Source organism: Cervus elaphus, chromosome 32, assembly GCF_910594005.1.
Source record: "Cervus elaphus chromosome 32, mCerEla1.1, whole genome shotgun sequence".
Lineage (NCBI taxonomy): Eukaryota > Metazoa > Chordata > Mammalia > Artiodactyla > Cervidae > Cervus > Cervus elaphus.
This window is the reverse complement of record NC_057846.1, coordinates 48785131-48806672: the sequence shown is the minus strand read 5'-3', so window position 1 is coordinate 48806672 and position 21542 is coordinate 48785131. Positions and strand designations below refer to the sequence as shown.

Below are 21542 nucleotides of genomic sequence, written 5' to 3'. Positions count from 1 at the left end.
TAATACTGCAGTGGGTAGCCTTTCCAGTCTCCAGGGGATCTTCCCGACCCAGGGATCGAACCCAGGTCTTCCACATGGCAGGCGGATTCTTTACCATCTCAGCTTTAAATAACTCTAAAAGTATTTATCTGTGTTTAAGAAAAAATAAGCTAGAGGTTCAACACTCAGTAACTAGGAGAGAAGGCAGGGAATGATTTAACCATCTGAGTGACAGTTCTTTTACCCAAAAAAAAAATGAGAAACATTCATTATAAATTGGCCAGTGCTGCCACCCTGTCAGTTTGTATCTTATATGCCTTAGTTCTTGCCTTGCAGTCATTGAACTGAGCCAATTGAGTTTAAATTCACTGAACCTCATCATCTTAAAGAGTATTCAAGATAACTACTGTTTAGCAGACCTTTTAACATTATTACTATTATTGCTGGACCACATCTCATTTAAAACCAATAGTTAACTGCTTTCAAGGTTGAAATGACTAAGGAGCTTGCTTCTTACTTTCCAAGTAGTTATGGTAACTTTGACTTGTGTAGAATGAAGCTTTACTAGTGTTTAGCAGCTTCCTAAAGAAGGAAGAACCGGTTTGAATGTATTTACACCACCTACTCAACTCATGCTCAACATAATTTCAACAAAGTTAAATCACACATTTTGTTCTGTTTAGCAAGATCTCCACCAGATGAAGTTTAGCTTAACTCAGTACTCCAGTTTACTGTTTGTGATCCAATCTGGACACAGTGAGGTGTCATTTTAGAACACTAGACAGGAGACGCTTGGAAGTCTGCATGAAGTGACACAGGATGACTACTTCTGAGAAAGGTTAAAGGTGAGCAGAGCTACTGGGGTCATCTGCGTACAGCCAAGCTTTATTCTTTTGATAAGTACAACAGAATGTAAATAAGTAGCACAGATGATCAATTCAGGAACAAGTTTCAAACAATGAGGGTGCAAATGCATGATTTCAAGTCAGGCAACAATACAACTTAGCCCAAGTAAGTTAATGATAACTGAAAGTGCATCGGAGGCTTCCTAAGGACCAAGGCAGACATAAACGGCCTCGCTTGAACGTGTTCATAGACAGCTTGAGGCAGTCCCGGCTGACCGAAGGCAGGCGCGTCTGCAGTTCTAGTTTTCCGAGCTCGAGTTGCCTTTGTTTTTCCTGCCGGGCAGAGGGAAGCTGGATTTGCTCTGGGGCTGGGAGAGCTTGCTGGCCAGCAGGGTGAAGGGCTCGATCAGGGTCTTGCGGTCGGTGACCGTCACCTCCCACAGGCGCACCTTCTCGCTCCTGGCCCACTGCTGCGCCACCTCGGCGTCCACCTGGCGCTGCTCCGAAAGGTCGATCTTGTTCCCTAGAACCACGATCGCCACCTGGAGGAGGGGCGGAGGGAAAGGTCACACTGCAGTGTCAGCTCCCAGACCAAACGGAGAAGGGAGACTGTACCCTGTAACCAAGCGCTTCAGACGTGACCTGCGTGGTGAGACGGCAGGGCAGCACCTCACTGCTTGCTTGTGCGTTTTGTTAAAAACAGGAGTGCGCCACCGGCGGCTGTGAGACGCTGTAACCGGTGAAATAACGGGTGTGAATGGAAGATGGGCTGGGGAAATCAATGCCTGGGATACAGATAACGTCTGACTGAAACGTGCCTGCATTTCAGTTTGGCTCTTACTTGCTGTCTGGGAAATGTCCTTGCTGTCTGGGAAATGTCCTTGAAAACACAACAGGGCTCCTGGAGCCGGGAGAGGCCTGCACCCCGGGGGACCTGACTCAGCCCACTCTACTCACGTTAATCCGAGTCACGGCCAAGCGCCCGAGGCAGGCGCTGAAACACCTGCTGAGCGCGTGCCCCAGCGGGAACACTGCATTAAAGGCAGGGCGAGCGAGCCTTCTCTCAGTGGGACACTTGCCACGCAGGGCACACGCGGGCGACGCGAGCGGCAGTCACGGGGCACTCAAAGCCGGGGGCAGGAAACGGAACCCGGGTGTGAGAGGCCTGCAAAGGGGAGGCGGCGGGGGACAGCTCGGACCCACGGGCGGCCCGGCCTTTCCCGCCGCCAGAGGCGCGCTGTGGCCGTCCCGCTGGGACGGAGCTGCGCCCGGAGCCCGGTCTTCTGGCCGGTCTGTAACGGCCGTTTCTCAGCAGGAGCCGCCCTCCCAGTGCCCCCACCCCCTTGTCGCCCGCTCTTCCCGGCCGCAGAGGCGGCGCGCTTTGCCGGCAGACGTCCCCGCGTCTGCACAGAGGCCTCCCCTGCGGTGCCGGCGGGGGGCGGGGGGCGTCCCCTCGGCTCAGGGCCGCCCCCGCCGCTCATCGCCCAGCGGCGCCTGGTCACCGCACGCGCCACCCGTCGTGACGCTTCAGCGGGGTGGATGACCCTCAGGGAACCGCCCCTCTCAGCACCCCCTCCACACAGGCTAACCATCGCCCTGACCCCCGTCAGCACCCTCAGGGACCCGCCGCCCTCACCGCCCTCCCGGACCCCTCAGCCTAGGCTCCTCTAGCCCACCCCCCTGACATCGTGATCACCTGGATCACGCCCCCACCCCGGTTAATTAGCAGCTTTTTTTTCCGAAAGGCCTGTGTATCTTTGGCCGAGCTGGGTCCCCGCTGCTCCGGGCCTCTCCCCGCGGAGGCTTCTCCACCGCGGCGCCCGGGTCTCAGAGCAGTCTCAGGACTTGCGGTGCACGGGCGCAGCCGCTCCACGGCATCTTCCTAGATCAGGGAGCGAACCCTTGTCTCCTGCACCGACTGGCAGAGTCTCGACAACCAAGCGCCCCAGGGAAGCTCCAAGTTGAACTCAACCGCACTGTGTGCCAACAGCGTCTACTTCATGTGGCTGGAGAACCACCTGCCGGCGGGTCCCCGTTAGGAAGCCCGACCTCGAGCGCGGTGCCGGCCCAGGCGGGCGCGCTCCCCTCTCGTCCCTGCCTCCGCGGCCGCCTCCTCCGGCCTCCACTGTGCCTCGGCCTTCCCCCCTCACCTCCGCTGACGTCCACGCTTTCAGCAAGAAGGCAGAAGCAACGGGAAGGGAACTTCCGTGTACGTCCACCACCGCACCTAACCGCCCTCCTCATCCTCTAAGCCCACGTCCACCCTCTAGGATCGGGTGTCGCTCCACCAACCACCCCCTCGCTCCTGTACTTCTCCACTGAGCCATCCTGCGTACAAACAACACTGTCTCATCTGAGAAAACCTTCTCAGCATCCTTCTCCAGCTCCTGTCACTCTCTCTTCAGTCCTGACTCTTTGCGACCCCATGGACAGTAGCCCGCCAGTCTCCTCTGTCCACGGGATTCTCCAGGCAAGAATACTGGACTGGGCTGCCATGTCCTCCTCCAGGGCATCTTCCCACCCAGGGATGGAACGCGTGTCTCCCGCGTCTCCTGCACTGGCAGGCGGGTTCTTGACCACCGCGCCCCTGGGAAGCCCTGCCCCCTCTATGGGACAGACGTTCACCCTCTGCCACCAGGCTCTCGAAGAGCTGTGTTTGCTGTGCTCAGCTCCCACACAGCGGTCCATCAGACTTCATCTCAGTTTCATTAAACTGCTCCGCGTTCGGCTTTTTTGATCTGCCTTCAGCACCTGACAGAGCCTGGTCACTCCCTGCTTTTTAAAGCGCCGACTGCACTTGCCGCCCGGTCTCTTTGCCCTCGTCCGTTGTCTTCCTCTTGCTTCAGAGGCCACTTCTGGTGCAGACTCCTCGCCGCGGTCCCCTCGGTGCCAACCACTAAAGGTCAGCGTGCTTGACAGCGCGCTAGTGCAGTAAGCCCGGCTTCGCACCCTGTCCCCCAAGGCCAGAGTCAGCATAGAGCGATCAGTTTAAAACTAAGTCAAAAGGAAGTTCAACTTCCTTCACATGAAGGAAAAACGGAGCTACGAAAACAGCCTTCACCCAGAAGAGTCACGGAATCCAGACATTTAAGCAGTGTTGTCAAGAGTGCACAACAGGCGCTTCCACTGTATTTCTAGGGGCGGCAACTCGGCACTGTCCTTACCCTCGAGACTTCCCTGGTAGCTCAGACGGTAAAGCGTCTGCCTACAATGCGAGAGACCCAGGGTCAATCCCTGGGTCGGGAAGATCTCCTGGAGAAGGAAATGGCAACCCACTCCAGCATTCTTGCCTGGAAAATCCCATGGATGAAGCCTGGTAGGCTACAGTCCATGGGGTCACAGAGAGTCGGACACGACTGAGCGACTTCACAAGATCCTAACTTCAGCTGGTGGATCTTCAACTATGTGCTAAAATGTACAAAATAATAAAAGTCTAAGATTATTCACTGTAGCATGGTTCATAACAGCACGTGACCCGAGATATCCCGTGTCCATCAGCCCGAGGCTAATTACATATGATACATCCATAGTCACACAATGGATACCAGGCATCAGCTTTAAAAAAAAAAACAAAAAGGAATCCTGAGTACCGCTAGGGGAAGGACTCCAAGATGCATTACATGAAAAATACAAGGTGTAGAACAATAAGCCACCTCTGGTATAAGAGAAGAATAAGAAAAAGTATGTACATTTTTATTTGCTTGTATTTATATGAAGAAACTCTGCAAGGGTGCCCCTCGACTAGGAAGATGGGAAAATATTTAAAAAGCACAGTTGGGGTACCGGAAATGGATGGTTGAGGACAGGTGGGAACCAGAGTTCACTGGAGTCCTTTTGATGTATCCTTTTAATTTTTGAACCATGCGCAAACATTGCCCGTTTCATTTTCTTAAAAACAAACATGAAAATAACTCACGTGACCCCGGCTACACCCTGCCCTCCCTCTGCCTCCACCCAGAGGCCCCTCGGCCACCAGCCTCCCCGCCCTCCGCCCCCAGCCGGACAGGCGCCGCCCACCCCGAGCTTCAGCCGGGCCCACCCGGAGCAGCCCCTCCGGACGCCGGCCAGGCGCCCGTCGCGTCCCGGATCTCAGGGAGCAGTGTCCTCAGGGAGGCCTTCCCGTCTCCCGCCAGCGGCTCTGTGGAAGCAGAGACTGTTCCATGGTCTCCTGTGTCCCCGGCCCCTCACCAGAACAGTGCCGGCCCACAGCCCGGGAAACGTCTGCTGTCCAAACTCGTCTACACTGAGCTACCACCTCACCCAGGGCAGAAGGGCTTCACTCAAGTCTGTAAATGGCCTTCCCTGCTGGCTCGGCGGTAGAGTCCACCTGCCTGTGCTGGAGCCGCGGGTTCCACCCCCAACACAGACAAATCCCACCCGCCACAGAGCAGCTACGCCCCCGCGCCCCAAGTACTGAGCGCCCGGCTCGCTGCGACTACAGCAAGCCCGTGCAGCAACAAGACCCAGCACGGGCAAGAATAAAGGAATAAAAATGCTAAAGTCTACGCATAACATGCTGGGGAGGGCGTGGGAAAAAGGAGCCCTTCTACACTGCCGGTAGAAATGTAAGCTGCAGCTGCCAGTGTGGGGGTTTCTTGAAAAACTAAAAATAGATTAATCATAGGATTCCGCATGCTCCGTCCTGGGCATGTATCGAGAAAACTGAAATTCAAAAAGATGCATGCACTCCTGTGTTGAAAGCAGCACTATTCACAGTAGCCAAGACCTGGGGGTAGCCTACATGCCCGTCTCAGATGGGCGGGTGAAGACACCGTGTGTGTGTGTGTGTGTGTGTGTGTGTGTGTGTGTGTGTGTATATACAATGGAGTGTTACCCAGCCATAACAAGAACAAAATAATGCCATCTGTAGCAACATGGATTGACCTAGAGATTGTCAAACTAACTGAAGTCAGTCTGAAGAAAAAAGACAAATACCACAGGAAATCATTTACATGTGGAGTCTAAAACATGACACAGATGAACCTGTCTGACAGAGACAGACTCACTGAGAACAGACCGGTGGCTGTCGAGGGGAGACGGCCGGGGGAGGGACGGAGCGGGAAGGCGGGGTCGGCAGGTGCGAGCCTTCACACACAGAGCGGAGCAGGAAAACCCCACCTACAGCGCAGTTTGTGACTGAAGGGTTAGTTACAAACTACAGTTCCACATATGTCGACATGACAAGGTTACAGAAATGGAGAACAGGTGAGTCACTGATGAAGGAGGGAGGGTGGGCGGGGACGCGTGGGGACAGAAGAGGTCCTGAGGGACCCCTGCAGTGCTGGGGGCCCCCAGCTGTATCAGCGTCAGTGTCTCCGCTGCGTTATCTACGACGCTACTGTTAGTCACTAAGTCGTGTCTGACTCCCTGTGACCCCGTTATCTGCAGCCCACCAGGCTCCTCTGTCTGTGGGATTCTCCAGGCGACAATACTGGAGTGGGCTGCCATTTCCTTCTTCAGGGGGATCTTCCCGACTCAGGGATCAAACCCGTGTCTCCTGCATTTCAGGCAGATTCTTTGCCACTGAGCCAGCAGGGAAGCCCTATTCTACAATGGTTTTGCAGGATGTTACCAGCATTGGGGGAAACTGAGCGAGGGATCTCTGCTGTTTCTTAAAATTGCATGTGAATCTACAATCATCTCAAAATTTAAAGTTTGACATGAAAAAACATATAAAAATTACGTTAACAGGTTCATGACATGGTTCCCTAGGCACTGAGAAGGTGGTCTTGACTTGGAGAAAGACCTGCAACAAGACAGCTCCAGGCAGGGGAACCAGTGACTGAGAAGGACTTCTGGGGGGACAAAAATATCCTGCTGAAAAATTGTGCAGAAAGTAGACCCCTGGAGTGTCACTGGGGCATGGGGACAGGGGAACAATGCTACGTGGACAGACATGGGCTGGATCATCCAGGACTTCACAGACCACAGTGAGAATCTTATTTTCAAGTGGCAAATCAATAGAACCCAGTCATTATTCATTTTTTTTCCATTTCTTTCCTTTTTTTTTTTTCTTTTTAAGGGTGAAGACAATCCTATATATTCAAAGAGACAATAAAAAGCCTTAGGATACAGTGGTCCCAAATGATATGAAATGAACTATGTATGTGAGAAACGGAGTCACTAAAATTCAACTTATACATGGAAACAAGGAAAGGTAGAGAGTCAAGTGCTGGTCCTGGTGAACCCATCAGCTCTGTATTTCCTGGGCTAAGAAAAAAAAATCATGAAGGTTACAGATATTGTGAATACAACTGAAAGCTTTTAAAACATTTTAATTGCCCAGAAGTCCATGCTACAATTTAAACAGAATTCACAGTTGGCTTTTTTTTTTTTTAACAGCCCCACTCACCTCTTTTTTATCTTTGAATTTATCAATCTCCTTCTTCAGAAGCTCCACTCTTTGAAAGGATTCAAGGTTATTCACACTGTACACAAGAACAAAGCCGTCGGCAAATGAAAAATAATGCTTGGGCAGCTCCACGCCTTCCTGCAGGCCTCTGGTGTCATACAGATGCAACTGTTCCTTGACCCCTCGATCCGTTTCCACTGATGCCATGTACACATCTTCCATCGTCTCACAGTCCTCTATTCCTGGGATGAAAGGCAAATTATTATTTTTTAAACCTTTACTGAATCTGTTACAGTAGTGCCTCTACTTTTTGGCTGCCTGGCATGTAGGATCTCAGCTCCCCGACCAGGGACTGAACTCACAGCCCCTGCACTGGGAGGCAGTCTTAACCACTGGTCCACCAGGGAAGTCCCCAGAAATTACTTCTGTATATACAAATATCACATCATTACATTATTCATCTGAAACTAATAATGTTACGTCAACTTCATTTCCATTTTTTAAAAAGCTATTAGTTTCTGGACAACTCTACCAATTTTTGAGTATTTTCTCATCATGTACAAGTTGGCTTTCTAGGTTCCTTATTTACTATACCTAAGAATCATATTTCCACTTACTAACTTATTTAAAATGAAAAGTAGTTAAGATTCTTTCTTCCATATGGGAATATTTAGGAATAAAAGATAAAGATATATATACATTATATATATTTCCATAAAGGAATAACAGATAAAAATTTGGCAATGAGATTTACTATTACTTATTTTTAAAAAGTAACTTACAAGTCAGAGAACTTAAATGTCCAAAATGGAAATTAAAGTCTGATTTTTAAAGTAGTTTCAACAACTAAGTGGCCCTGTTTTCTTCTTCATCAGAGTCAAGGACAGGACTTGGGTAATCTTGATTTTTCTCTGTACAACTTCCACTATTTCCAGGGTCTGTTTAAAGGACTCAGAAATGTACATGTCCAGTCTGGGTCTAAGCACCAGGCCTTAATTCCCTAGTCCTCCCATGCACTTCTGTGTGACGTCTTCCATTCCTTCACACTAAGGAGACTTGCTACCCTTCCGCCCACCCGTGCCTCCTGCTTTGTCCCGGGATCACCATCCATCTGCTCAGGCCCAAGTGTTCTCTCGGAAGAAGGAAGCATGGGTGAAAGTGGAAGGACTCACTCAGGCGTGTCCGACTCTGTGACCCCAGGGACTGTAGCCCCCCAGGCTCCTCTGTCCATGGGGTTCTCCAGGCAAGAGTACTGGAGTGGGGAGCCCTTCCCTTCTCCAGGGGATCTTACCAGCCCAGGGATGGAACCCAGGTCTCCCACATTGCAGGTGGATTCTTTACCGACTGAGCCACCAGGGAAGCCTGGTGAACATGGGTGGGTAAACATGGTCCCAAGCCAGCCCCCCGACTGCTACGATCTCTGCTCCATCCACCGCTGGCTCCCACTCCCCTGGCTGTGCCCTTCTCCGGAACCACTACCAACAGCTCAGGAAACACCTGGGCAACACCTCATCCTCTCCAGACTCTGCTGAGATGTCAGCTCTGTAGGTTTTCTTTGGATTATCCTCTATTCTCCATCCTGTGCTTCCTGTGTCTTGCACACATAAGACCATTTCACCCGTCCATCTTTTCATATCTGTCCCCTCCGAAACCAGAAGTAAACTCCTCAAGAGCCAGGACTGTGGCTAATCTCTCTCTAGTTCTGAGGACCAACAAATCGACTTACGGATGTAGAAAGTCCTCAGAGATCATCTGAGTGGAATGAATGAGTGAGTGAGCTCACGCCTGGTGCCCCAATTTCATCCCCCCTGCTCACCAGAATGATGAGCCTTGAAACAGGCAATCTTACTCTGCTCCATCTGTGTGCCTTTTGTCTCTGCAACTCGTCCGTAACTTCCTTGAGAGAAACACCCACTGAATACACGCCAGGTATTCAACAATGGTTTGTTGACAAGGAGGTTAAGACGAGAGGATGAACAGTCTGAATTTCAACTAGTGTGAGATGCAGTCCATGAAGACACAAACTTGGCAGGGCTTTGATTACAAAAAAGTTTTAAAAACTACCAAGACTTTGGTAATGGTGGATGTTTTATCCACCAAAAGCCAGTCTGGTTCCCTTCCTCCCATTAAGCTTAGACCTTTTGAGATTTTGTCATCCTATAAACTGTGTGAAGTCAGACTCCTCGCCAGCTCTCCAGATCGCCTCTCCCACTCCACGCTGCCCCATCCCAGCGGGAAACTAAGCTGCACTCTGGAAAGGAAAAATACAAGCTGCTGCAGAGGCGAACAGAGGGCACAGTGAAGACGGGGGCAAGTCAGGGACCCGCTCCCAAAGTGCAGAGCCAGCTCTTTACCCTCCAGGCAGAGGAATCTGAGGAATCTGACCAGTGAAAAAGTTAAAAACCCTAAATATGCTAACCTCTTGGGTTAACTCTTAGTGACAAATGCCCCCCCCCCCAGGTCACCTTATAATGAAGCAAAGTCATGAACCCTACCCACAGCTTAGAGCTTTAAATTAGCTTTTCAGTTCGCCATTCTTAACTACTGAGCAGACAACCAAGGATTAGCAGACACCCAAGGAAGAGACCAAAAATCAGGAAAGAGCACCTGAAAAGAAAGAGACTATGCAAAGAAAAGAAAACAAACAAACTACCAAATACTACATTTAGAGAGAGAAGATAGTGCATTCATGAAATAAGAATAGGATACTAAGAAATGGAAACTGAATATATAAGGGCTAAAAAATAAAGATGAGGAAAATTCCGATAAAGTAGAACCAAACACTGAGACAGAAAACAGGAGAGGAGAAATTTGAAAAATCAGAAGCTTAGTCCAGAAGATCCAGCATCCAAAAAAAGAGAGTTCTGGGACTCCTTTGGAGGTCCAGTGGCTTAAGACTCAGCGCTTGCAACGCAGGGGGCGAGGGTTCAATCCCAGGTCAGGAACTAAGACCCCACACGCCTTGCGGTGTGGTTAAAGCATTTAAAAAACAGCATGTAATCACAGGAAGACATTAGATTCGGAAAACCACCTCAGCGTGTGTGTGCTCAGTCGTGTCCGACTCTGCGACCCCATGGACTGTAGCCCTCCAGGCTCCTCTGTCCATGGGATTCTCCAGGTCAGAGTACTGGGGTGGGTTGCCATTTCCTTCCCCAGGGGATCTTCCCGACCCAGGGATCAAACCCTCGTTTCTGGCAGAGAGAATCACAGGGATAATAACAGTAAACAGCTTTGTTCGGAAGCCCCAGGGTTAGACTGCGCACCAGGCACAGAGGGCTGTCTGAGGCTGTCACCGCCCAAGGCCTCATTTCATCGTGAAACATTTTTAACCCAAAAAAACAACTGGAAGATCTGCTCCAGCAAAAGGAGGGCATAAACAAAAGATGACAAAAGGTCTAGATACAGGAACTGAAACCCAGAGAGAAGAAAGAAGTCAAGGGAAGTCCTGTGGTGATAGTTGTGCAACAGGCCCAGAGGATGCCAGCTCCCAGATCTCACCAAAAAGTGTGTGTGCGTGCGTGCGTGCGTGTGTGGTGGGGGATGTGTGCGTGCGTGCGTGCATGTGTGGTGGGGGATTATCTGATACAGCAGACCTTACAGAAAACAGAAACATCCGGACATGCATAAGAATTAGGAAAAGGTATAAACAAAACTAAAGAAATGATGAACAGGGCAAATATTCGCCTCCATAAACAGAGAAAGAAAGAAAGGAAAGGCAGTGCATGACGCTGCTCAGCGGAGAACATCCACGTGCGCTGGCAGTCCTCAAGGTGTGGTCTGACAGAGACCCCCTGAGGCCTCCTTCCAGGGAACCCACACAGGCCAAGGGTCAGACACGAGTGAGCGACTAAACACAACACAACAGGGGCAAAACTTTTTTCGTAACAACACTAAGGCGGTCACCTTTTGCACTATGTTGACATTTGCTGATGATGCAAAAGTAACGGTGGGTAAAACCACATTGGGTTAGCACAAATTCAGGCAGGGGCACCAACTGTCTTGGTGGCTGAATTCCTCACCACCTCCTAATGCAGTTTAAAAAGGAAAAGTCAATTTCATCTAAAAGTGTCCCTGATAAAGCCAGGAAAATGACCAAATTTATTAAATCCCAATCTTGGAGTATGTATCTTTACATCTTTTCAAAATTTTACGTGATTAATGGGAAGTCTGCATTAAGTATTTCACTTAATGAATAATGGTGACTGTCTGGAGGAAGAGTTCTTGTGTCTGAGTTGCAAGCTGAACTAGGCTTTTTTTTTTTAAAGAAATGACACACAAAAAACCAAGGGTTTTTTTGGGTATCTGGCAGACATTTTCTCAAAGATGAATAAACGGAGTCTATCATTTCCAGGGAGATAACTGACAATATGTGTGGTTAATGATAAAATTTGTGAGCTTTCAAGCAAAAAGGAGAATTGTATCCATCGGCATAAACTCAGCCTCCCAGTGCCAGTGAGATTGGTAATGACATCAACAAATGTTAATCAGAAGATCTGCTTATCTAAGTTAACCAGTGTTTTCCAAATGACCCATTCATGATAAAAAACCATGCTTGGGTCAAAAATCCATTTGATATGCAAGATAGATCAACGTGATTTTAATGTAATACAAGTTCACTGATGTGGTTTCAGGGTTCACACTGCATAACCTTTAAGTAACTATCAATGACCCGAGTTTTAGTGAAATACCAAAGAAGCAAATCCTGAAGTATCTGCAAAGCTATTAAAATACTCATACCTTTTTCAACGACACACTTGTGTGAGGCCAGATGTTCTTCACGTATTTCAACTAAAACAACACACAACAGCAGGCTGAACGCAGACACAATGGGTTATGATAATCCAGCCGCCTTCTACTCGGCTGGACATTTGATTTTCAGAAATGTAAATCAACAATCGTCTTCTCACTAAATTGTTTTTGAAAATAGAATTATTTTTCATAAAAATGTGTTCCCTTAGCATGTAATAAATGTATTGTTCTTACTTTAAGTAGTACATTTAAAATTTTCCTCAGTTTTAATTTCTAATGTAATAGAAATGTCGTGAGACATAGCCTACATAAACAGAAGCTGTGGGGATTCTGACAGGATAAAGGGATTCTTTCTTCCCCCTTGGGCATAATTTGTTTTTTGTACAAATTAGAATCTGAGGGTAAAAAATTCAGAACCGTTAATGCAGCATTTATGACAGGAGTGATGGTTTTGGGGAAATCAAAAGGTTTTTGGAATTTCTGATGCAGGCATCATAATAAAAACCGAATGTGGAATTAACCAAAGTTGTTAAATATTATTTTGGGAAGGTAGAAGAGAATCAGAGCTCATCAAATGGTTAAGAAAAATAAGAGAGAAATGTGCTCCAGGGTTCTTGCCACTAACAAACACTTCAAAGTGTTTGTCATAATTCTACCTAAGAGAAGCCTCATTTCATTCTGTTATGTCTGTGACCTCCTTAAGGCCAGAGAAGCCTCATCATAGCCTGGATCACAGAGGAAGTACAGAACAATTTTTAACTCAATGAATGGATAAATGAATGAGATAATCCAATTCACAAAAGTAGGTCATACTGCAGCAAACAGCTCTCTCTTCCATTCTTAAAACCCATTCGGCGGTATTGGAAAGTCATGTATGAAATGAGAATGAAAGATCAATGTATCTGGAAGTCAGTGACTGCTATTCGTGATGTAAATGATCTACTGGAAACCACAGACAACACTGTCTTGCCTGTTATAACTCCTGTTCTAACAAAGTAAGTGCGAGCACTCCTGAATGTCGACAATATAAAAACGTTTTCTCCTTGCCCCTACATACCCCTTCAGTCTCTTTCGACTTCTACAACCCTCCAGGTCCCTCTAGACGACACCTCACCCATCTCTAGGTCAGCGCGGCCAATCAAAGATCCCAATCAGTTCCCAGAGCCTACAGAGAAACTAGAGAAAAAAAATCTTACCAATAGTATGATTCCCATAAAGGAGCTGCTCCAAGATCGCCGTTTTCCCCACAGATAGCAAGCCACAGACCACCACCTTGCAGCCTTTCCCCATCTTCTCTTCGGAGATCGCTGTGAAGAGAAGAGAAGATCTTTAAAAGAAAAGAAAAAAAAATCCTTTCCTTTTTCTATGTTTCAATGTAATTAGCAATATGTACACAGGGGGATACTGGGTATTGCAAGTATAAAAAAAGAGATACAGAATAACGTTTATTCTTCCAAACTTCATTCCCTGGTTCCCACATGCTCCCTCAGAGCAATCATTGTTATGGTTCCGTGTATACCCCTGCAGAGGTAACCTAGAGAAACACAAGAATACACGTATAAACATGCTTGTTATCAAAAAGAATAGACACATCTTATATAAAGACTATTTCAATATTAATTAAAGTCTACAGCAATCCAAACAGAATCCTAGATAAATCCAATCCTTGAAAGACTGCCTGCTCATCAATGTCTACCTGGAAAAACAGGCACTTAAGTAAAACTTTAAGGAGCCATGAAGATAAAAATTTGGATAGAGAATGGACATCATTAAAAATTTGGATAGAGGATGGACGTCATTTCTTTAAAAAAAAAAGCATTAACACAATCAATGCCAACGTTAGTCTTTTCTCAGGACAGTGAGATACTGGATTTGGGGCTGTCTTAGTCGCAATTCTTTCTGAGTCATGGTTCTTCATGCTAGAAAAATTGCTCAGGCACTTTAAACTGAAAGAAAAGGAAAACTCATTCCTCCTTGCTTCCTCAGATATCAAGGAAGAGAGAGATCAGGTAACATTTTATTGAATTTTCCTCAAGGTTTTTTTTGTCTTCCAGAAGGCAAGGTAACAGAAGACAAGACAGAAACGGAAAAAAGACTCATTAACTACAACAAAATAGCCTGCTAAGAGAATTTAAACTTCCACATTGCCTTTTGTTACCTTCCAACACAAACCTTAATCATCATGTCCTCCAGTTCTCTTACCTAGAAGCGTGGAGGGGCTTCCCAAGGGGTTCAGTGGTAAAGAACCCACTTGCCACCGTAGGAGACGTGGGTTCAATCCCTGGGTTGGGAAGATCCCCTGGAGCAGGAAATGCTCCAGTATCCTACTCCAGTATCCCTGCCTGGGAAATCCCATGAACAGAGAAACCTAGAGGGCTAAAGTCCATGGGGTCACAAGAGTTCGACATGACTGAGTGACTAAATAACAACAAAAACGGAAGTGTGGAACATGCAATAACTCTGACTTAAAATGGATGCCACAACTCCTTCAAGGCAGAAAACAACAAAAATGTTCAAATAAGCATCCAGTAAAAGAGACCTGTGGACATCTTTCTATATGCACAAGTCGCACACCACTCGTTTTTAACCAAGATCTAAAACACTAAGTGAAAAAGAACTTTCCATCAGCCTTCTCTACTTTCTCAAAGTCTGTAATTTTTTTTAACTGAGGTATAGCTGATTTCCTCGGGCCTTCCCAAGTGACACTCGTGGTAAAGAATCCACCTGATAATGTAGGAGACACAAGAGATGACGGTTCAATCCCTGAGTCAGGAAGATCCCTCTGTGGTATTCTTGCCTGGGAAATTCCATGCAAAGAGCCTGGCAGGCTATAGTCCACAGGGCTGCAAAGAGTCAGACACAACTGAGCCCACACAAGATGCATAACTGATTCCCAATATTAGTTTCAAGTGTAAAAAGATTCAAAATTTTTATAGATTATACTCCATTTACAGTTATTATAAACTATTGGCTATATTCCCTGTACTGTACAATATATCCTTTTAAATTACTTATATTTACATAAGTTATATAAAAGTTGTTCCTCTTAATCCCCTACTCCTATATTGCCCCTTCACCCTTCCTTCTCCCCATGGTAACCACTAGCTCGTTCTCTGTATCTGTGAGTTTGCGTCTTTCCTGTTACACTCACTAGTCTGTTTTTCTTTTTTTTTTAACTCCACATGTAAGTGGTAATATACAGTATTTGTCCTTGTCTCTTATTTCAGTAAGCATAATACCCTCCAGGTCCACCCATGTTGTGGTAAATGGCAAAATGTCGTTCTTTTTCATGGCTGAGTAATATTCCACTGTGTGTGTGTGTGTGTGTGTGTGTGTGTGTGTGTGTGTGTGTGTGTGTGTGTGTGTGTGTGTGTGTGTGTGTGTGTGTGTGTGTGTGTGTGTGTGTGTGTGTGTGTGTGTGTGTGTGTGTGTACCATGTCTACCTTATCCATTCATCTGTTGATGAATACTTGGGTTGCTTCCGTATTTCAGGTGTTGTAAATAATGCTGCAGTGAACATTGTGGTATATTTATCTTTTAAAATTTGTGTTTCTGTTTTTTTAGGCTATAAACCCAGGAGTGGAAATGCTCACTCATATGGTAGCTCTATTTTTAGTTTTTTGAGAAACCTCCATACCATTCTCCACAGTGGCTGCCCCAGTTTACATTCCCATCAACAGTGTAGGAGGGTCTTCTTTTCTCCAGTTCCTCGCCAACATGTGTTATCTGCAGACCTCCTGATGACAGCCATTCTGACAGATAAGAGGCGATCTCTCACTGGGGTTCTGATTTGCATTTCTCTGATGATGAATGACGCTGAGCATCTTTTCATGTGCCTACTGGCCACCTGTATTTCTTCTTTGAACAAGTGTCTATTCAGATCAGTCACTCATTTTTAAATTGGATTGTTTGGTTTTTTTGATAATGAATTGTTATATTTTGGGTATTAACCCTTATCAGTCATATTATTTGCAAATAGTTTCTCCCACTGAGTACATTGTTTCATTTTGTCAGTGGTTTTCTCTGCCGTGCAAAATCTTTCAGGTTTCAACAGGTGCCATTTGTTTATTTTTGCTTTTGTTTCCTGTGAGTTAGGAAACAGATTCAAACAAACATTGCTAAAATTTATGTCAGAGTGTTCTGCCTATGTTTTCTAAGAGTTTTATAGTTTTTGATCTTACATCTTTAGTCTGTTTTGAGTTTATTTTTGTATATTGTGTTAGGGAATGTTTTAATTTCACTCTATTATATGCAACTGTCCAGTTTTCCCAGCACCACTTACTGAAGAGCCTTTTTTTTCCTCCATTATATATATTCTTTCCTTTGTCATAGACTGTCAAAGTCTACAACTGTGTATAACCCAAATCAGGCCACAACACTAATCACATGAAATATTTTAATGCTACTATTATTACAGTGCAGTAATAACACAGTACTCATTTCCAGAGCAGTATGTTACATTTTACCAGGAGATAAATAATCATCACTTATGTTATATAACCATTAGTTCTTAGGCAGCATCCTCGGAATCATTCTGATAAATCTTCCCAAGAGTATTTATCACCTACTTCCAGGAGAACCACTTCTCTTAGGAGACTTTCTTTTCAATTTCAGAGTACTTGCAACAGAAAAATTCTCAGTCTGTCTTTATAAGGGCAGGGTTTGGTGTAACACTAATCTTCTATGGTATGCTAACACTTATGTCAGCGACTATAGCCTGTATTAAAAGGTTTTCTATAGATACTTCTGAATTTGTGATTAATGTCATTTCCTTTATCATAGGATTCTACTCTCTCTCTCCATACTGTGGTCTTCTGAAAGTTACACTACTGAATCTTTCTTTCAAAGGGTTTTTAATATTAGTTAAAATTTGGGACTTCCCTGGTGGTCTAGTGGCTAAGACTCTGTGCTCCCAATGCAGGACCCCCGGGTTCGATCCCTGGTCAGGGAACTAGAACCCGCATGCCACAACTGAAGATCCCACATACTGCAACTAAGAGCCGGTGCAGCCAAATAAATTTTTTTTAATGGGATTTGCATGCCAAGTGAGAATTATTAAAAATAATAATAACAATGGTTACAATTTAAAGAAAGTTGCCACCTAACTATGAGAGAAGAGAACAAGAAAGTGGTGGCAGCACAAACTCACTCTTGTCAGGAAAGGTTGCCGCTGGAATCTAAATTCTGATTTTTCTACTATCTTCTATTGTTACTTCCCTTCCTACAAAACATCTCAGCCCCATAGAATTTGTAAATACCAATCCTCACCTCTTCTCCCCTTGAAGTGAAGTGAAGTCGCTCAGTCGTGTCTGACTCTTTGCGACCCCATGGACTGTAGCCTACCAGGATCCTCAGTTCATGGGATTTTCCAGGCAAGAATACTGGAGTGGGTTGCCATTTCCTTCTCCCCTTACTGTTCAATCAAAAAAGTCCCCCATTACCACATACTATACCAACCTTCAAAAAAAATTCAAGTGCTTTAAAAGGGTAGGTACATACTGTAGTTGAGGGAAGCCGCTGTTTTAAGAAAAAAAAGCCCAGTGATTAACAGCAATAGACTCTGTGAAAGGGAGGCGGGTATGAGTGCTAGGGACTGCAGAAAACTGAAAAAATGCTGAAATCAACAGACTCCTGAGAAATCAGAAATCAAATATTCCTGAGACTCTTTGGAAGTAGTCTTAATTATCTGCTTTAAAAGTGGTATAATACAATTGTACTTTGATCACTTTTGACTGGCAGATAAAGTATGTTAAAAATATGCATTATTTTGTATTTGTGTATAAGAAATTGCAGGAGTTATTTCAATACCTCAGAGGAAACTTCATCAAGGGCAAACAGCAAAAGGAACTGAAAAAGAGGTAATTCAAACACTAGATAAGGATTTTAAGGTTTTGTAGGAAGGCGAGAAGGAAAGAAAGAAAACAGAACAGACCACGGTAAATATTTTACACCACCAAAAAGAAAAAAACAAAGATAAGAGTGTGATTACTTAAAACATACCTGAAACATTCTAGGTTCTTAGTTGTCTTCACGTGGAAAACAATAATACTACATAAACCTGAAGATCAGTGACCTGCTTTACCATCAAATAAAAAATATGAATTCTGAGGCAAAAACTATTGTGTGTAAAATAAATAAGTTATAAGGCTATACATTGTACAGCACAGGGAATATAGCCAATATTTTCTAATAATTATAAATGAAATATAACTTAAAACTGCAAATGACTGTTGTACACCTGAAATTCATATAATATTGTACATCAACTATACCTCTTAAAATTCATTTCTTAAAAGTATGAATCCTTCAAAAAAAATTAACATCTAAGGTAAGATTCTGAATGAATAACATTAAATACACACAAAAACACTTCATTTTCTATGCATGATCATGATGGCAGGGACTTTCATGACATACAAGGAAACTGTTCTCACATTTATATATACTCATATTTACAAACAAAAATTACTAAAAGCTTAGTTCTCTGAGCATTATTTCATAATTCCCAAACATAATAGATATGCACCATTTCCTTCCAAATATAAAAGGAGGTCATCTGCAATGCCCTAAATGGGCCGGGAGACACAGGAAGAGACATGGGGTGGCCAAGCCGCTTACTAAAACCAGGCTTTGAAAGTTTGAAAGTCTCCAGAGTAGAGCGCTGACCTCCAAGGTTCCTTCTAACACTCTATAAAGTTATGAGGGCAGAAACTACTCACCCAGAAACCACATCAACACGAGGTTAACACCAAAAGAGGTAGCTAAGGGTACTTCTACAGTCCCTACCCTAAGAAACTGCTGGACAATAATATTCAATCTGGGATCTATGCATTCCTGATATTCTGATGTATTAATAAATAACTAAGAAAATGTGCTTAACAGACAAAATCCAATACAGTCTTAAATACATACTGCTTTGCCTTCCAGGCTAATCAATAACGTGGCTAGAGAATAAAACTGTGATCTAATCCATCCTGTTGAAAACACTGAGCCCTGTCAGTATTCTCTTGGAAGAGCCGCCGGAGACAGCAACCCCAAATTGTCAGTACGGCTGTTCTAAGGAAATCATTCTAGTTTTAAAGTAAAACACAGCTTTTTTATGCAACCGGAAAAATACTAACGCTGAAACACTGTTGACTTCATAAAGAGATGTTATGGATCTTATAATGTAAGCATAGCAGGAGGAAAACTTCTACTCCTGTGCGTTGGTTTACGTAAACATAATGGTGCTTGCCCATATATGAGTACATTTCACTTACGTAAATACATATTAAGAGTTTTGCAAACTACATTACACATAGTAAATACAATAAGCACATTCGAGCTTACCATTCTTCTACTCACTCAGTAAATATTTACTGAGGGATTACCATAATGACAAGCGTTAGGGATAAAGCAGAGGGCAAAACCAGAAATGATCACTGCCCTCAGAAATCTCAAAATCAATTGAAAACACCAATCCAAATCTTGCAAAATGACATGAGACACTGCAAATTAAGAAACAAAACTGCAAAACCTAATTAAGAAATTAACAGTGATTAATCACATTGCCAGAATCCTCTTTCCAAATGATGATCCTAACTTTGCAATCAATAGTTCTTGACTAATGTTTCTCACACCCCACATTTGATCCATCAGTAAACCTTCTACCTTTGAAATGCATCCATGGCTGGACCAGTTAGCGCCTCCATCACTAATGAAGTAGCCCAAGGCACCATCCTCTCATGCGGTCTCTCAAAGATGCCCCTGTCATATTCCCCAAATCCATGAGTATTCTACTTTACATGGACTTCTAGGTTACAAGACTTCTTAGGTTGTGACTAAATTAAGAACCTGAGAGGGGGAGATCACCCAGGCTTATCTGAGTGGACCCAAGGTCATCACAAGTGTCTTTACAAGGAGGGACAAGAGGGTCAGAAAGAGAGAGACAGCGATTTGAAGATGCTACAATGCTGGTTTTGCCAATGAAGGAGTAAGGAGCCACAGAATGCAGGTGGCCTTTAGAAGCTGGAAAAGAAAGGAAATGGATTCTCCCCTAGAGCCTCTAAAAGAAACACAGCCCAAGTGACAACCCCATTTTAGCCTTGCGAGATTCCTGACCTACAGAACTGTAAGACAACAAATGTGTACTGTTTTAAGTCTGTAAAGTTGCTGCAATTTGTTTCAGCTACAATAGAAAAATGAATACAACTTCCTAACTGGCCACTTTTTCCCTTCTTCCTTTTAGCCTCAAATGATCTTCTGTTGTTTTTTCGGCTGTGCTTGCTTGTGGGATCTTTTAATAATTCCCCCCAATCAGGGACTGAACCCGGGCCATGGCCTTGAAAGCACTGCAGAGCCAGAGAATTCCCCCAAACGATCCTTTTTAAAATGTAGGTCACATGAAGTCACCCTTCTGCTCAAACCCTTCCAGCGGTTTCCAATCTCAGAAAGTCTGCAAACCCACAGTCCTCATAAGAACCTCCACCTCTTTGATGTCTCTTGCTAGTTCCCCTGTGGCTAGATTCCAGCCACACGACTGTTCTCGTGTTAACGCAGGCACTGAACAGCTTGGCTCTGTTCCCTCTGACTGAGATCCGGCCCCAGGGCTCAGGTCTTTCCTCAAATGTCACCCTGAAGATTCCGGCCGAAATTTCTACCTCCATCCCAATACTCCCTACCGCTTCGCTCTCGTCACCGTCTGTCCTGGGCACTCACCACAGACTACAATATATGTATGCTGACTGCCCTATTCCAAGAAGCTGGAATTTTTGCCACAACCCCAGCCACCTTCCCAGCAGGTGGGCGCACACGAGGCACTGGATAAATCAAAGCCCCTGTGAGGGGCTTTTGCAATGGTACCACTGCAACTAGGGGAAAAAACCAGCAAGATCGGAAAGGAGGCTGGAAACTAACCAAACCCGTTAATTTAGACGACAAAGGAGTCTCTTACACCTTCGCCCCATTTCAACTTAGAATGTGTAAAAGAGTTAAGCCACTTCATTTCTCTAAAATGAAAATATCCTGGAGGTGCAAAGAAAAAAAAAAAAGCCAGTAAATAAACTGTCAATGAAGAACGCAACACAAAATGTCTGCATTTTCTCAGCTTCCCCCCACCCCCGAAACGCTCGCACCTGCCGACCAGATTGTGGCATATAAATAGGTTTTCAAAAAAAAAAACAACCCCAAACCCGTGGTTCCAACGGAGCAAACCCAGGGACAGACCTGCACGCAGGAAAAGCGCCACCCAGGCGGGCCCCGTCCCCGCCCCGCGCCCGCGCAACCCTCTCTAGAGAAAACCCCTCAGAGCCGGGTCTGCGACCCCAACTGCTCCGGGAGGGGCGCAGCCGCCGCCGCGAAGCCCCCGCGCCTCCAGCGGCCCGCCCGGCGGGACCCCCGGCCTGTGCGCGCGTGCGTTCAGGGAGAGGGGCGCCCGCAGCCCCCCGCAGACCCGAGCAGGGCCGCCCGGCAGCGCCGCGGTCCCGGGAGCCCCGCCCCCAACCTGCCTCTCGGCCGCAGACGCCCGGCTGCCCGAACCTCGCCGCCGCCGGTCGCCGCCGGCTCTGAGGCGCGTGTCCCGGGCAGCAGGAGGCGGGACCCTGAGGCAGGTCGCGCCCAATCCCGGCCGAACTCCGCCC

At 45.8% G+C, this 21542-nt stretch overlaps 1 protein-coding gene across 3 annotated transcripts; it reads right to left on the bottom strand.

Annotated features, from left to right (window-relative positions):
• Nucleotides 1-838: 838 nt before the first annotated feature.
• Nucleotides 839-21533, bottom strand: NKIRAS1 (NFKB inhibitor interacting Ras like 1). Of its 3 annotated transcripts, none has more exons than XM_043893480.1 (4): nucleotides 21411-21533; nucleotides 13122-13232; nucleotides 7177-7418; nucleotides 839-1366 (listed from the first exon to the last, which is right to left on the bottom strand). In XM_043893480.1, the coding sequence occupies exons 2-4, from the start codon at nucleotides 13213-13215 to the stop codon at nucleotides 1124-1126; spliced, it is 579 nt and encodes a 192-aa protein (XP_043749415.1). In that variant the 5' UTR covers nucleotides 13216-13232; nucleotides 21411-21533; the 3' UTR covers nucleotides 839-1123. The 3 variants fall into 3 exon arrangements, with proteins under 3 accessions (XP_043749415.1, XP_043749414.1, XP_043749416.1); XM_043893479.1 differs by having other exon boundaries at nucleotides 21407-21479; XM_043893481.1 differs by having other exon boundaries at nucleotides 21442-21460.
• Nucleotides 21534-21542: the final 9 nt, after the last annotated feature.